At 43.3% G+C, this 16,182-nt stretch overlaps 1 protein-coding gene across 1 annotated transcript; it reads left to right on the top strand.

Annotated features, from left to right (window-relative positions):
* Window positions 1-1,405: 1,405 nt before the first annotated feature.
* Window positions 1,406-5,676, top strand: LOC115547099 (uncharacterized protein K02A2.6-like). The gene has a single exon (XM_030361068.1). The coding sequence runs from the start codon at window positions 1,406-1,408 to the stop codon at window positions 5,369-5,371; it is 3,966 nt and encodes a 1,321-aa protein (XP_030216928.1). The 3' UTR covers window positions 5,372-5,676.
* The last annotated feature ends 10,506 nt before the right edge of the window (window positions 5,677-16,182 follow it).

The raw sequence follows: 16,182 nt of genomic DNA, 5'->3' as shown, positions 1-16,182 counted from the left end.
TGCTATCACGATATTTTACCCACGATAACGATAATATCACGATACAGCGATTCTGCGATTATCGATATATTGCAAGAAATTTCACCCACGATACATCACGATATCTGTGTCACTGAAGAAATTCCGAATTTATTACAAAAACATTTTATGCAAAGTAACAGAAAATTAGAAAACAAAATAAATGCAGAAAACATTTCATTGCTTAGTTTCATTCGCTCTGTTTACAGTGGATGTATCGCAATGGCGAGGCGCACACAGCCTTTAGCCGTGTTCTGTAAATATTCTAGAACACAAGGGAGTCCTGGAGCTCTATATCAAAATATTATCATATAGCCTACATATATATCTATATAATATCTATTATATCCGCCAAAAGATGTGTGATCCGATATTATGAATCTCAAACGACCGCGTTGGGTTCTCCGACGTTCCTGGTTCTTCAACGTCCTCATCAATGTGAAGTAGACCGAACCACGACAAGGAGGAGAAAGGGATTGTTCCCGAGCAGCGCTTAGGCACCTCCGCCTCCGGCGGTGGTCCCTCAGCGGGTCTCAAGCTGGAGACATTCGCCGCCAACAATCCCTTTCTCCTCCATGTCGTAGTTCATGTTCTTGAGGGAGTCATAGCCAAAGTTCCTTCCCCCCCAATTCATTCTCAACCTTGGCTGAGATATCCCCCAATACGAGTCTCGTTGTAGAAATACCAGAGACGAGAGTCCGACAGAACGGTTATCCAAATAACAAGGAAGTGTACAACACTTGCGATACAGTCCTGGAGCTCTGTATCTAAATAATATCATATAATACATAGAAATCTATATCATTTAATACATATTATCACGGCCAAAAGCGGTGTGCGCCTCGAGACGATATAATGAATCACAAACGACTTTGTCGGGTTCTGCGACGTCTCTGGTTCTTCCACTTTCACATCAACCTGAAGTCGACTGAACCGCGCGCTGCCGGCTGCCCGCTGCCGGGCGATGGTGCCTCGCGGCAACCGGCGGCATGACGCAGTTCATGTACTTCAGCCAGTCAAAGCCAAAGTTCCTTTCTCCCAATTCCTTCTCAACCATGGCTGAGATAACATAACCCCCACAACAGTCTCTGTTATAGACTGAACTAGTGTTGCACTCATTTATATCCGGCACTCCGGAACCTTAGTGCTTATACCAGGTTTCCCCGCCGGGGGGTGCTAGGGATTGCTCTCCTCCTGTCGGCCTCGTGACTTGGACTGTTATGCTGTGAGCATGTTTTCAGTAAAGACGTTAAACGGAGTTACAAGTGTGCGTGCATTATTGCCCTCGGGTTACCACACTTTTGGCGACGAGGATTAAAACATAGATGACGGAGAACTGGGTAGTTAGTGTCGAAGAAGAAGTTTCCGTGTAGTTTTCGATTGCAGCATGGCTACTGCCACGGTCGGCACGCTCAGTGAATTCGTCGAGCTGGATGGTGACTGGATTGAATATGTCGAGAGACTGGAGCACTTTTTCCTGGCGAATAACATTGTGGGGGCGGAAAGGAAAAGATCGATTCTCCTCAGTGCGTGCGGTGCCAAGACGTACAAGTTGATACGCAACTTAGCAACGCCACGGAAGCCAGGCGAACTATCATTCAAAGAGCTGGTGAAGCTGGTGCAGGAGCATCACAACCCCAGGCCGTCAGTGATTGTTCAGCGCTTCAAGTTCCACACGCATTCACGCAAAGCTGAAGTTTCAGTTGCTACATTCGTGGCGGAGCTGAGACAGCTGTCGGAATATTGTGAGTTTGGACCGGTGCTTGACGACATGCTACGGGACAGGTTAGTCTGTGGTATCAACAATGACAGCATTCAGCGCCGATTGCTAGGTGAAGTCACGCTAACTTTCAAGAAAGCGTTGGAGATTGCTCATGCAATGGAAACGGCAGCTATCAACTCTAAAGACATTCAAGCAGCTAACGCAAGTGTACCACAGGGCACCGTTCACCGTCTGTTTAAAGACGGGAGGGGCAAGCCGATGACGTCAGTTGAGTGTTACCGGTGTGGGGGAGCGCATCTTGCTGATGACTGTGGTTTTAAAGATGCCGCTTGCCATAACTGCCAGAAAAAGGGGCACATAGCGAAGAAGTGCAGAGGTGCTAAAAAGCCATGGAAAAAGGAGTGGGAGTCAAAACCCCAAATGAAAACGCATCATGTGCAGAGTGAAGAGCCGGAGGAGCAGTGTTCTTTTAACATGTTTAATATTGACCTGAGTGGACCCCGGGCAGACCCGATCTGCGCAACACTGCACATAAACGGAAAAGAGCTGACGATGGAGGTGGACACGGGTGCCTCAGTTTCGGTGATAAGTCAAACCACATACTCAAGGTTGTGGGGCTCTGGGAAAGCGCCTGCTTTAAGAAAGACTAACATCAGACTGAGACAATACACCGGTGAGTGCATTCCTCTACTTGGAGCTATAGAAGTAGACGTGATGTATGAAGGCCAGTCTGTAACAGTGAAGCTGTTAGTGGTAGACGGGGAGGGACCTAGTCTGATTGGAAGGGACCTCCTAAAGAAAATCCGCCTCAATTGGGGGGAAATCATGCACATGAGAGTGGTGGGAGACATTCTATCAAAGCATGCAGACGTTTTTAAGGATGAGCTCGGCACCCTCCGCGGCACAACGGTGAAGTTAACCGTGGACCCCAACGCAAAGCCACGTTTTTGCAAACCACGCACAGTGCCATACGCCATGAAGGCTAAGGTGGAAGCGGAGTTGGACAGGCTGCAGCGGTCAGGTGTTATTGAACCTGTGGAGTTCTCTGACTGGGCAGCCCCGATTGTGCCGGTGCTGAAAGAGGATGGTGAGGTGCGGATATGTGGTGATTACAAAATGACAATTAACCAAACCTCACAACTTGACACTTATCCCCTGCCACGAGTTGAGGATTTGTTCGCCACACTGGCAGGAGGACAAACATTTACAAAACTGGACATGAGTCACGCGTACCAACAGCTGTTGCTGGATGAGGACTCTAAACAATATGTGACCGTCAACACCCACAAGGGGCTGTTCAAGTACAACCGTCTGGTTTTCGGCGTCGCGTCCAGCCCATCCATTTTTCAACGCACCATGGACAACCTCCTGCAGAACATTCCCCATGTTGCTGTCTACCTAGACGACATTTTGGTGACTGCTAAAACAGAAGAGGAGCATCTGCGGAACCTCGACCAGGTGCTAAAGAGAATGAAGGAGGCTGGGCTGCGTTTAAAACGCAGTAAATGTGTTTTCCAGGCTCCAAGTGTCACCTACCTGGGTCACAGGATTTCCGCTCAGGGTCTTTCCCCCATGACAGAGAAGGTGAGGGCGATAAAGGAGGCTCCTTCTCCAAAGAATGTGGCAGAGCTCAGGTCTTTCTTGGGCTTAGTAAACTATTATGGGAAGTTCTTGCCTGAACTCTCCACTGTGCTCGCCCCCCTGTATCAGCTGCTACACAAAGACTGTTCCTGGAATTGGCAACAAGCTCAAGAGACAGCTTTTCAGCAGGTAAAAGAACTGTTGCACTCAGCAACGCTACTCGTGCACTTTGACCCAGACAAAGAAGTTGTGTTATCCTGTGATGCATCACCCTATGGCGTGGGGGCGGTCCTTTCGCACTGTATGGAGGACGGGGATGAAAAGCCTATTGGGTACGTGTCTCGCACTCTCACATCAGCAGAAAAGGGTTACTCGCAGCTAGAGAAAGAGGGGCTAGCTGTAGTTTTTGCTGTGAAACGGTTCCACCAGTACCTGTATGGTCGCCCATTTACCATTTTTACCGACCATAAGCCCTTGCTGGGCCTGTTTAGTGAGACTGAGGGTATTTCACCCATGGCGTCAGCAAGAGTGCAGCGCTGGGCATTAACTTTGTCAGCGTATCAGTATCACATTGTGTTTAAAGCAGGAAGTGAAAATGCAAACGCAGACGCGTTCAGCCGTCTTCCCCTCCCAGAGTCACCGAGCCAAACTAACCTTCTTCCAGAGACTGTGTTTTTGTTGGACAGGCTGTCTGACTCTCCGGTGACAGCAAAGCAAATCAAACAGTGGACTGAAAGAGACCCGGTGCTGTCACAAGTCAAGAGATGGCTGTTGCAGGGCTGGCCAGTAGCAGTTGGACAAGAGGAGCTCAAGCCCTATGTCAAGCGTCAGTTGGAGCTAAGTGTGCTGGATGGCTGTATCCTCTGGGGCTCCAGGGTGATTATTCCTCCTGCAGGACGGGCTCAGATAACGGAAGTGCTGCATGAAGCTCACCCCGGGGTGTCGAGGATGAAGAGCCTCGCCAGGTCGTTTGTGTGGTGGCCTGGGATGGACGGTGCTTTGGAAGAAAAGGTAAAAGCATGTTCACAGTGTCAAAGTAACCAGAAGATGCCCGCACCTGCTCCTCTCCACCCATGGGAGTGGCCGGCACGTCCGTGGTCCAGGCTCCACCTGGATTTCGCTGGTCCGTTTATGGGTCACATGTTCCTGGTGCTGATGGACGCTCATTCTAAGTGGATGGAAGCACACATCATGTCAAATATCACAGCCCCAGTTACCACTGACACGCTCAGAAGCATCTTTGCCACCCACGGGTTACCAGATACAGTTGTCAGTGACAACGGGCCCACTTTCACCAGTGAAGTTTTCAAAGAGTTTGTTGAGAAAAATGGAATCCGACATATCCTGACTGCACCGTACCATCCTGCTTCCAACGGTTTGGCAGAACGTGCTGTTGAGACGCTGAAAGATGGACTGCGGAAAATGACGGGGCACACGCTGGAGACGAAGCTGGCACGTTTCTTATTCCAGTATCGGATTACTCCGCACACAACCACGGGTTTGCCTCCAGCGGAGATGTTGCTGGGGAGAAAGCCCAAATCTCATCTGGACCTCCTTCGCCCGGATGTAGGAGCAAAAGTTGCCCGATCACAGGAGAACCAAAAAGTGAGACGGGACCAACATGCAAGAGAGCGGCTTTTACAGCAGGGGGACTGTGTGTATGTCAAGAACTTTGCCAGTGGCTCAAAGTGGCTGCCAGGAGTTATTCACCGCCAGTCTGGTCCAGTCTCTTTTGTGGTTGACTTGTTGGATGGCAGGCAGGTTCGTAGGCACCAAGATCATGTGCGTGTCCGCACCGATGCAGAGGAGAAGGGGTCTCAGAGTTTTTCGCACAAGGACAGTGTGAGCAGCTCTATGGACTGTGTTGCACCTGTGTGCATTGATGGACTGTTGCGGCCCTCGGATGGACTGTCTGAGCAAACTGCCTCACCTGCCCCTGCCCCAATTCCTCCCAGTGCAGCAAACTCTGTTACCCAGTCTGTGGACTCTACTGTTGCACCGAGAAGGTCAGAGCGGCAACACAAGCCTCCAGAGAGGCTGAACTGTTAAAAAAAAAAGAAAAAAAAAAAAAAGTGTGTTAGGCCATACAGGTTGTTGTTGCCTTATGTGAAAAAGAAAATTGTTGTTCATTTCCAAATGTTGTTGATGTAAAATGTTGTTGATTGCCTGTTGTTAAAATTGTGAAGTTGGGATGTGATTTAAGTTGGTTTTAGTGCAATATCATTTCTGTACTTTATAAGGGGACATTCATGCAATTTCAGTTTGTTTGGTTAACCGTATTATAAGTGTTTACTTAAAGGGGGAGAAGTGTTATAGACTGAACTAGTGTTGCACTCATTTATATCCGGCACTCCGGAACCTTAGTGCTTATACCAGGTTTCCCCGCCGGGGGGTGCTAGGGATTGCTCTCCTCCTGTCGGCCTCGTGACTTGGACTGTTATGCTGTGAGCATGTTTTCAGTAAAGACGTTAAACGGAGTTACAAGTGTGCGTGCATTATTGCCCTCGGGTTACCACAGTCTCGTTGTGGAAATACAAGACACGTCAAAGAACCGACAAGAAACACTTGCGTTACAGTGTGTGTATTCACACAAACACACACACATGTGGCGCTCGCACGGTCGAGTCTCATTGGCGGGCCAACGTCTCTGGGCGGGCCAGGCAGAGTAAGGGGAGGAGCTGAGATTCCTGATGACGTCAAGAATACAGACATTCCAAATCAGCGCACTTGAGCCTCCGTTTTTTCAAAGGCGAGCAGAACAGCTAGTGCTCGTTTTACACCAAACGCAAGTTTTAGCAATTGGGGGACCATAGGCAGGCTAGGGGAACTCATTTTTATGTTAGAAAACCTCATAAAGTGAGATTTTCATGTCATGGGACCTTTGAATATCGATATTTGGCGTCAGCATATCGATAACGTCCCGCAAGACGAAATATCGCGATATGTCGCAGTATCGATATTTTGGCACACCCCTATTGCGGAGTATGTATGCGTTTGTGCTTGGTGTGTGTGTGTGAGCTGGAGGCTGCTTGGCACATGCGCACATTGGTAACTTGAGTAACTGGTGCGACAGGCCTGTGCCCTATACCACGAAGCTCGCTGAACATACCCAGGCTTTCTTGGGAAAACCTGGCTCGACAGAGCCGCAACTCGCAATCAGAGTTAAATGGTACCACGAAGCTCACTTTAGATTAAATTAGTTGAGCCAGGTTTTCCGCTTTAGGTTCAGTGCGCGTTCACGTGAAAGGGGCGTTTTTTGCGTAATTTTTCTCACCTTTACGATACATCAAGCAGTCTGTATGAGTATAAGTGAAAATATTCTGCATATTGTCTGTAAAATAACTATGCCAAATGAAGAATTGTTCGCCATTAATCCAAATAGAATGATGATGATTTAAAAATGCATAAGCAACGTCCATCCTGCCTTATTCTATCATTTAGGGAATTCACTTTAAATACACCCTATTTAAGAAATGTATCGCATGTTTTCGACTGCTGAGTGGTAGCGGCTGTAGCGTAGTGGATTAGTATAAGACCCGAACGCCAGCGACCGGGGTTCAAATTCACCGGTCTATCATCATGCATTATACCCCCATAGATGTGGTGCCAGCACGGCTTTGAAAATATGGGTTCAAGTTCGAAATAATCACAAAAATATAATTCCATAAACTTTAGTGAATAAGTATTCCATATGCATGAGAATTAGGACTTTTTAAGCTTCACATAAATTTGCATCACTTGGGAGTCGAACCCCCTGCGCAGAAATTCAAGACTGACGCGCTACCTCCACTCTAGCACACTGTCACGGAGACACAATGCGCAACAGTAATCATTGTCTACATAAGGTCCAAAAGGACGATCAAATAACGAACACCCTCTGATGAGAATCTGTATCTCTCATGAAGAACCTCAATTTCGTTGTTTGCACAATGACAATAAAGTCTGAAATCTGAATATCGTCAGACAATGCCAAGGGATCGGCCCCGTAAAACCCTCTGTCTCCGGAGAGACGCCTGTACAAGAAGTGCGCCGGGGTCCACGGGAACACCCACAAATGGTGACGCCATTGTCAGAGGAGGGGCTAGGAAGCTGCGCACGCCGATTTAAGTAGCCGATCTCCGGCTAGACTAAGCCAAAAAACTGCTCCCGACCAGGTTTGGTTGCGAGCATAAGTCACCATGGTGATACAGCGACGCTAAAAGAGATCGACTTTCGTGGTACAACTAACCCAGGCTTGGAGCTCAACATACCTCTCTACATAACCCTCTAAGCGAGCTTCGTGGTACAGGGCCCTGCTATTATAGTAGTAAGATTATGTAGGCCTATGCTTTCTTTGACACAAAGTTCCAGTGGACAGAAATTTTTGATCATTGTTTTAAATGTGTGAATATGTCTTCTAAGATATTATACATAGTGACCTATGCTATTTTGTAGCACTTATGGCTGGTTTAGACTACACGATTTCAGCCCGATTTTGCCACGAATTGTTCGTCGCCGTTAAATTTGCAGGATCAAGCATGATTTAGAAAAGGACACGACGAGACAAGGTCTTGTAATGTGACATGCTTGTGTACTGCGATTTCTGCGACGTTCGAAAACCCCATGACGAAAAGTTTGACATGCCAGAATTTTAAGGGAATCGCAGAGACGTATCCATTGTTGACATGGAGGGAACCCCGCCACCAGTTGCGCGAGTGGATCCCGCGAACAACTGGAGCTCACGGGCACTGTTTACTAACTAGACTTCACTGACAATTTTTTGCTGCGTTGTTGTGTGTATCGTTCACGTCACGCGTTGTGTGTGACGTAAAAAGAAGTAAAGGTTATAGAACATCGCACCCTCGAATCTCTGAAACAAAGTTTGTATTGTGGCCGACAAGACAAAGCCAGATTTCGTTGTTCTGTGATCGCATAGTGTGACATGTTAAATCGTGGAGGAATATCTGAGCATTGTGTAGTCTGAACCAGCATATATATACAGTGTGTAAAGTGTGCTGCATATCACATTCAACATTGTTCATTACACCAATCCTACTCCACAAAGCAACAAAAAGTATCACAAAGTTGGGCATGGACCATAACCATGTTCCATGGACCATGGACCATGGTTATGGTCCATACCCCAACGGGGGGATAAGGGGGGGATAACACTTCCCCCCCTTCTACCTGGAACTCTCAGCCCAAAAAACTTTTTGAAAAAGGTCAAAGGGTTCAAATTTGTCTCCTTCTGTTTAGCTACTAAAGGGATAAGGACGTGTGACACAATTTACCAGCAGAGCTGTTCCATATAGACTCGATGTATAGATAGAAGGCATATCGCCTGCTAAATCAAAGAGTCTTAAAGGGATGTCAGACGTTGATCCACAAAATATACTCCATCTCCTGTCTGCTGCTCCTGGAACGAGTTGTGGTCCAAATGGCTCCACAGGACGTTTGTGTGCACATGGATAACCTGTTTGTGTGTGTGGTGTGAGCTTGTCACTGTGACAGATAGGATATGTCATTATCCATAGTTCCCCTGGGTGGCTGGCAGACTGAAGTCTTGGAGTACATTTGAAACCCAACAGTGATTTGGCCAATAAGTTCCCCCAGGAGAAATAAGTTTTGGATCATTTTGGTAATGATTCTATGCGTTGTTTGCAATCCCATTTTTCTTCTTTGGTTTAGACTACATTAAAATCTCTACCTCTCAGTTAGTTATAAATGTATCTATTGAAAGATGAAGTCTAGACTCTATACTATTCTAGATCATTTGAACCAAGCTATGTTTTTAATTTGTGAGATATTAAAAAGTTAATTCAATATAACTTTTTAAGTATTTAATATATAAGTATTCACATGTTACTCATTTAGGGTATTTGTTTGCACCACAGAATCATGTCACAGTTATTGTTTTGTGCATTTATGGTCATATTCTATCCACTCCATATAAGGCTTTTAGTGCATGATAGGTTTTTAAATAACTTTGGAAAGATAAGAAATATAGACATTAAACCTCTTCTAGTTCTATAGATTAGAAAATCTATAAACACACAAGAATAATCCTAATGGAGGGGATGGTATGTTGCAAGACTTGGCAGGTCAAGTAACTTATATCGGAAGCATCCTTCACTGATGACAGAAACAAAATAGTTTTTCACTAAATAACATAACCCGATATTATATATAAATAATACCTATAATATTAGGTATTATAGATATAACATGGATATATAATTGTATAGCCTATGTGTTTTTAACTATTGTTTGGCCTAATATAGTATATTATAGGGATGGGCGTGAGGAATCGATTACTCGAGTACTACTCGTTACAAATGAACTCGGTTGGTGGACAGGCAAACTCGAGTTGGCATATACACACACACAAACAAAGTTTTCTGAAGCAAATGTATCAATTTTCTGTCGGCGCCACTAACGGATGACGTGGGCACAAAGAAAATTAAATGCATCCATTTCCATGGCGCGTTCCGTGCCGTGTGCAGGCACGCCAGAATTCAAAAAGTTAAGAGATGGCGGTTAAAGCAAATCGCAGCGAAGAATTTAAATACTTTAAAGAAATAGGAGATCATAAGGTGAAATGTAAAATATGCCAAGCGAAATCGAGCTACCAGAAAGTACTATGCGGCAACATATGCTCCTGAAACACAACGGTGAGTTCGGGAAAGCAGACCCGCAGCAACGGTGAAAGTGTGTCGGCTATTTTCACCGCCGCAAGACGCAGCTGTAATCCCGGGCGTGTAGAGAAGATCACAACTCTGAGTATTTCCATAGTCCATTTGCTGCCGTTTTATTTGCAGCTTTAAGCATTTATTTGCAATGGTTAGGCTACTTGTTTCGTTTTTTTTTAAACTGTTACAGGCCTTGGTTCGACGTGATTTAAATTGTGAGACGCTGCGCATATTTATTTTTGTAAGGAAAATGTGTTTTGAACGTTTGCAAAAATAAATAATGAATACTCTGATAACTCTGACTGTTTTGATGGAGAATAAGCATTACATGTTTGGTTGGTAATATTGCCGTTCATCATCGGGCCTGCCGCCTATTCCTGCTGCAGATGCGTTGCATTCTAAAAATAGATTTGATTTAACGAGTACTCGATTGATCCTCGAGGAATTCCTTCGATCACTCGAGTTTGGAATTTACTACTCGTGCCCATCCCTATATTATAGCCTACATGTTTGGTGCAGTCTCCTAAAGAAATTTAATGCGTGTACTAATCATTAGATTACAATCCAATCTGCCCTTTTTCAATCCCTGCACTGGAAAAAGCCTTCTGTTGAACCAATTAAAAAAAACAAGGGTATGGTTCACATCTATATTACATAACTTGAGCCAATGACAAATATATAGCTTGCCTCAAACAATATTTCCTATATTCATAAAAACTAAATAATACAACTTGGCACCAAGTATAACTCTATTCTTTGAATGAAGTTAATACATTTAAATCGTATGTTAAATCCTAAACCAAAAAATATTGATTCACTCCAACAATTGTTTCTCATTTAAGAAATATCTATCAGAAATAATTAGTTTTATCCATCAAAAAGATTAAAATGTAATCAAACAATTGTTTCTCATTCAAGTCATAATATGCATCCGATATAATTTGTTTTATCCAATTTAAAAGATAAAAATCGAATCAAACAATTGTTTCTCATTTAAGAAATATCTATCAGAAATAATTTGTTTTATCCAATCAAAAAGATTAAAATGTAATCAAACAATTGTTTCTCATTTAAACATGAACATTTTTAAACATAACATATTTTTGTATACAATATATATTAACAATCTAAATGGCAGAGTTAGGCCTACTCCAGACCTCCCTCCAGACACAGACAGGCTGTGCTAGCTCACAGAACCAGTGAGTCATCGTCACTCTGGTCAAGGCTCTCTACTGCAGGTTCAGCTGTAGGTGCTACCTTGAATGAATAAGCAGCCGATGTTCCAAAAAGCTTCAAATCATGATCAGGCAGCTGGTGCTCAAAGCAAGCATCATGACAGCTTTAATCCATATCGGATGTATAGGATGGAGTTTAAGGTCTGCAAGGACATCCGGTTCCTGAGTTTGCTTTTTACCACGAGGACTGAGCTGCCTGTAAGTGCGTTGAGACGGGGGAGGGGCCGCGCAGGCACCCGGTGCTCGTTGTGAAGAGGTAATAGCGATAGTGCTTTCACCTCAAAAAGTCGCCAAAAGTCACCAATAGCAGCTGAAAAAGGAGCTAGATTTGTCGCTTGTCGCTGTTTTGAAAAGAAGTCGCCAAAGGGGTCTGAAAAGTAGCTAAATATAGCGTCAAAATCGCTAAGTTGGCAACACTGCGGTTTGGTCCAGTAGTCGTAAGCGTCTTTGTATTTAATGCGCATGCGCAGGCTTGTGCGTAACCTTGAAATTGTACATTTGTCTAAACAAATATTTCTAAATTGAGCTCCTAATCAAATATAACTGTGTTTTAGGAAGAAAACAAAAAAAAAATATTTGGATTGAATGACAAAATTATTAATCAGTTGAATACACAACCTTAAAATTTTACATTTGTCAAAATGGATATTTCTTAATTGAGAAAATAATTAAAAATATCTATATTTCACAGTATTTTGAAATAAAAAAAAGTTATTTTAAAAATAAAACAAAAAATGTTTATTTGAAATGAATTACAAAATAATAATCAGATGAAGTACGGCTCAAAAACCTTTTTCCAGTGTGGCTATTGCGATTACCGCAGGTACGGCACAACAAATCCTTGCAGTCTTGACAGTTGTTATTCAGTGGTCTATGCTTTCTTCCCAGTTGTTTGCTCCGTCCTGCAGTGACGTTGCCAAGAGACCCCTCGGTTGTGTGACGGTTACTTGGTGGCAGGCAGGCAGGTAGGACCTAATAGCTGACAGTTCAATAAAAGGATAATATATTAACGCAAAAGGCGCTCTCCAAGACCAGTATAGTCAAATTTAGGTTAATAACTTTCGCTACAGGTGGTCTGATAGACACTTCCAGAGCACCTTACACCGTATCAAGTGATTAACATACATTCTTATCGATGGTGAGCAGTGGGAATCCCTCACCCTAGCAATGTTCATAAATCACATGAACAATGAAGCTACACTGGGCCGCTACCTTTTATTCCAACTGCTAGCTTTATAAACTGTGTAGCTAGGAGGAAACAATGACCAACACTTTTCAAATGACTCCACATTTTGCTGATAGCAATGTTTATCGCAACTTTTTTTCTCCCCTCAAAACGTGTATAGCAGTGAGTTCAAGGCAAGGCAAGGCAAGGCAACTTTATTTATATAGCACTTTTCATACACAAGGCAGACTCAAAGTGCTTCACATATAAACATTGTCAAACAATAAAATAAAATAATAGATAAGTAAAAGAAAAACATATGCAAAGAAATGGTTAAAATAGAAAAAGGCATTTTAGTATTAAAATAGAAAATAAAGGCAAAGTTAAAAAAGCTTTTTAGAAAGTGCAATGTATTTAAGATTTTAGCAGAAAGCTATAGCAAACATAAAAGTCTTCAGTCTTGTTTTAAAGGTGCTCAGAGTTGGGGCAAGTCTTAAATCCTCTGGGAGTTTATTCCAGCTATTTGTTGCATAGTAACTAAATCCTGCTTTCCCATGTTTTGTGTTTACTCTGGGGATAATTAACAGATTGGTCTCAGAGGATCTTAGTGGTCTAGAAGGCTGATGTAGTGGAAGCATATCAGTTAAATATTTTGGGCCTAAACCATGTAGGGATTTATAGGTTAGCAACATGATTTTAAAATCAATTCTCTGACCTACAGGAAGCCAATGTAACGATTTCAGAATTGGTGTAATATGATCAAATTTTTTGGTCTTTGTTAGAACTCTAGCAGCAGCATTCTGAACAAGCTGAAGCTTCCTCAGAGTTTGTTTTGGAAGACCTGTGAGGAGACCATTGCAGTAATCAAGCTTACTAGTGATAAAGGCATGTACAAGTTTTTGTAAGTCTTCGGTGGACATGAGCCCTCTAAGTCTTGCTACATTTTTAAGGTGATAATATGCCGATTTTGTAACTGATTTGATGTGACTGTCAAAATGTAAATCTGAATCCATGATAACCCCTAGATTTCTGGCTTTGATTGAGGTTTTCAGGGACAGAGAGTGAAGGTGTTGGGTTACTTTAAGCCTTTCCGTTTTAGAACCAAATACAATTATCTCTGTTTTGTCCTCATTTAGTTGAAGGAAATTTCGGCACATCCATTCCTTCACTTGCTCAATGCACTGGCACAGCAGATCTATGGGCCGATAGTCATTTGGTGATAGCGATACATAGATTTGCGTGTCATCAGCATAGCAATGATGGTCAATATTGTTATTTTGCATGATTTGCCCTAGTGGGAGCATGTAGATGTTGAATAAAGAGGGTCCTAAGATCGAACCTTGTGGGACTCCACATGTCACGTTGGTTGATTCTGATACAAAGTCGCCGATGGAAACAAAGTAGTTCCTATTTTGTAGGTAGGACCTGAACCAATTTAAGACAGTGCCTGAAAGCCCCACCCAGTTTTCTAACCTTTCCAGAAGTAATGTATGGTCTACAGCAGTCATACTCAAGTAGCGGCCCGCGGGCCTTTTGTGGCCCGCGGGGTGTCTATTAATGGCCCTCGAGCTGTTTTGAAAAGTTTTTTAATTATAAAAAAAAAAAAAAAAAAAAAAAAATCGGACTGGGCGCTCTTATTTTGAAACCGCGCGCCGCGATCTCAATACGAGGCTGGGGGTTGCAACGATAAACAGATAGCACTCCAGCCCACAGACCGCTCCAGCCCTCCCAAACTCGAGGCAGACAGTCCATCTCAGCAGCAGTCAAGGCCGATTTAGGGTCGTTTTAGACGCAGAGACGTAAGCACGTAATTTACACAAGGGACTTGTTTTAGACAAGTTTTGATTTACGGTTCCTTTAAGGTTCCTTAAGGATTGCGCGTGTTGCAAGGGGATTCTCCGCCATAACAGTAGGGGGAGCAACGAACGAATCTGTGGGCGTGGAAGTGGAAATCGCTGGCTTGTTTATATTTATAATTATCATAATTCGTTGTTGTGTTTTCTTCTTCTCCTTCTTCAAAATTCTTCATTCGCTTCTTTCACAGCCTTTTAAAAATGGCGCTATTATGCTGTAAAACCGGAAATGTGAGACTCCTGAAAGGATGTGGTTAGCTGGCAAATCACAGTCTTTGCGAGCTGCGTAGGGCCGTAGTGTTTTAGTCGCATAGTCAGGAATTTTGGCCGACGCACTTAAGCACGTAAGGGGGGATATTTTAACGCGCAAGGGGGGGTTATGTATCTTACGTGCTTACGCGTTACGTCTAAAACAGAGCATATATCGGCCTCAGTCACCGTATACCGACCGGCCCCTTGAGTCACTGAACATTTTTTTTGTGGCCCCTCATCATTTCTACTTGAGTACCCCTGGTCTACAGTGTCGAATGCAGCACTGAGGTCAAGTAGCATTAGTATTGAGGTTTTGCCAGAGTCTGTGTTAAGACGGATGTCGTTTACAACTTTAATAAGGGCGGTCTCAGTGCTGTGCAGGGGTCGAAATCCTGATTGGAAGGTGTCATAGCAACCAGTTGATGCCAGGAAGTGATTTAGTTGCTGGAGGACAACTTTCTCAATGATTTTACTTATGAAGGGTAGATTTGATATTGGTCTGTAGTTGTTAATAATAGAGGCATCTAGGCTCCGCTTTTTTAAAAGGGGTTTAATAACTGCAGTTTTCAAAGCTTTTGGGAACTTGCCTGACTGGAGAGAGTTGTTAACTATCTGCAATATGTCTACTGCTAGGCAGTCGAAAACATTCTTAAAGAGGTTGGTAGGTATAGTATCAAGGCAACAGGTGGATGGCTTTAGTTGTGTCACAGTTTCCACAAGATTTTGAGAGTCTATAACATTAAAGCATGCCATCCTTGCCACGTAATTTTTGCCTGAACAGGGTGGTAGTCCAACATTTTTGTTTGACGTGGAGATATTGATGGCGCGTCTGATACCTTCAATTTTATCAATATAAAAAGCTGCAAACTCATTGCATTTCTGCGTGGAATGGAGATCAGGTGGAATTTCTGTTGGGGGGTTGGTCAGTCTGTCAACAGTTGCAAATAGGGTTTTTGCATTATTAGTGTTGGTTTTAATGATATTGGAGAAAAATGTTTCTCTAGCATTTTTTAAGTCTAAATTGTAGGCACGGAGGCTCTCTTTATAGATATCATGGTGAATATGAAGTTTTGTTTTACGCCAGATGCGTTCAACCTTCCTGCATTCCTTTTTCTGTGCTGTTACAGAAGCAGCTTTTCTCCAGGGTGCCTTTTGCTTTCCAGAAATCGTTTTAACCTTATAAGGTGCAATGACATCTATGACTTTCAAAATTTTCAAATTAAAGTTTTCTACAAGATCATCAGCAGAACATGGGTTTAGAGGTGGTAGCAAGGAGATGGCCTTTTTAAAAAGTACATTAGAATCTTCATTGATATACCGTTTTTTGACAGTGTTTGATTTTGTCTGTATGTCGGGAATAAAAGATATGTTAAAGAAAACACAAAAGTGGTCAGACAAGGAAGGATCAGTCACAGAGAGATCAGAAACATTGAGGCCCTTTGTGATAACCAGGTCTAGAGTGTGCCCCTTACAATGAGTAGCCTCTTTCACATGTTGAGACAGTTCAAATGTGTCCAAAATGGTAAAAAGTTTTTTTGCACACTTGTCATTCAAATCATCAGTATGAAAATTGAAGTCACCAGTTATAACTAGACAGTCAAATTCTGTGGAGATGCTAGACAATAATTCTGTGAATTCATTGAAAAAATTTGCAGAATATGTGGGTGGCCTGTAAATAATTAATAGG

This window comes from Gadus morhua, chromosome 7 (assembly GCF_902167405.1).
Source record: "Gadus morhua chromosome 7, gadMor3.0, whole genome shotgun sequence".
In the NCBI taxonomy this organism is placed as follows: Eukaryota; Metazoa; Chordata; class Actinopteri; order Gadiformes; family Gadidae; genus Gadus; species Gadus morhua.
The sequence above is the reverse complement of the archived record's forward strand: the minus strand, read 5'-3'. Positions and strand labels throughout refer to the sequence as shown.

What these genes read in the sequence shown, in the direction of transcription:
- LOC115547099 (XM_030361068.1), top strand. Translation starts at nt 1,406, where the DNA reads ATGGCTACTGCCACGGTCGGCACGCTCAGTGAATTCGTCGAGCTGGAT.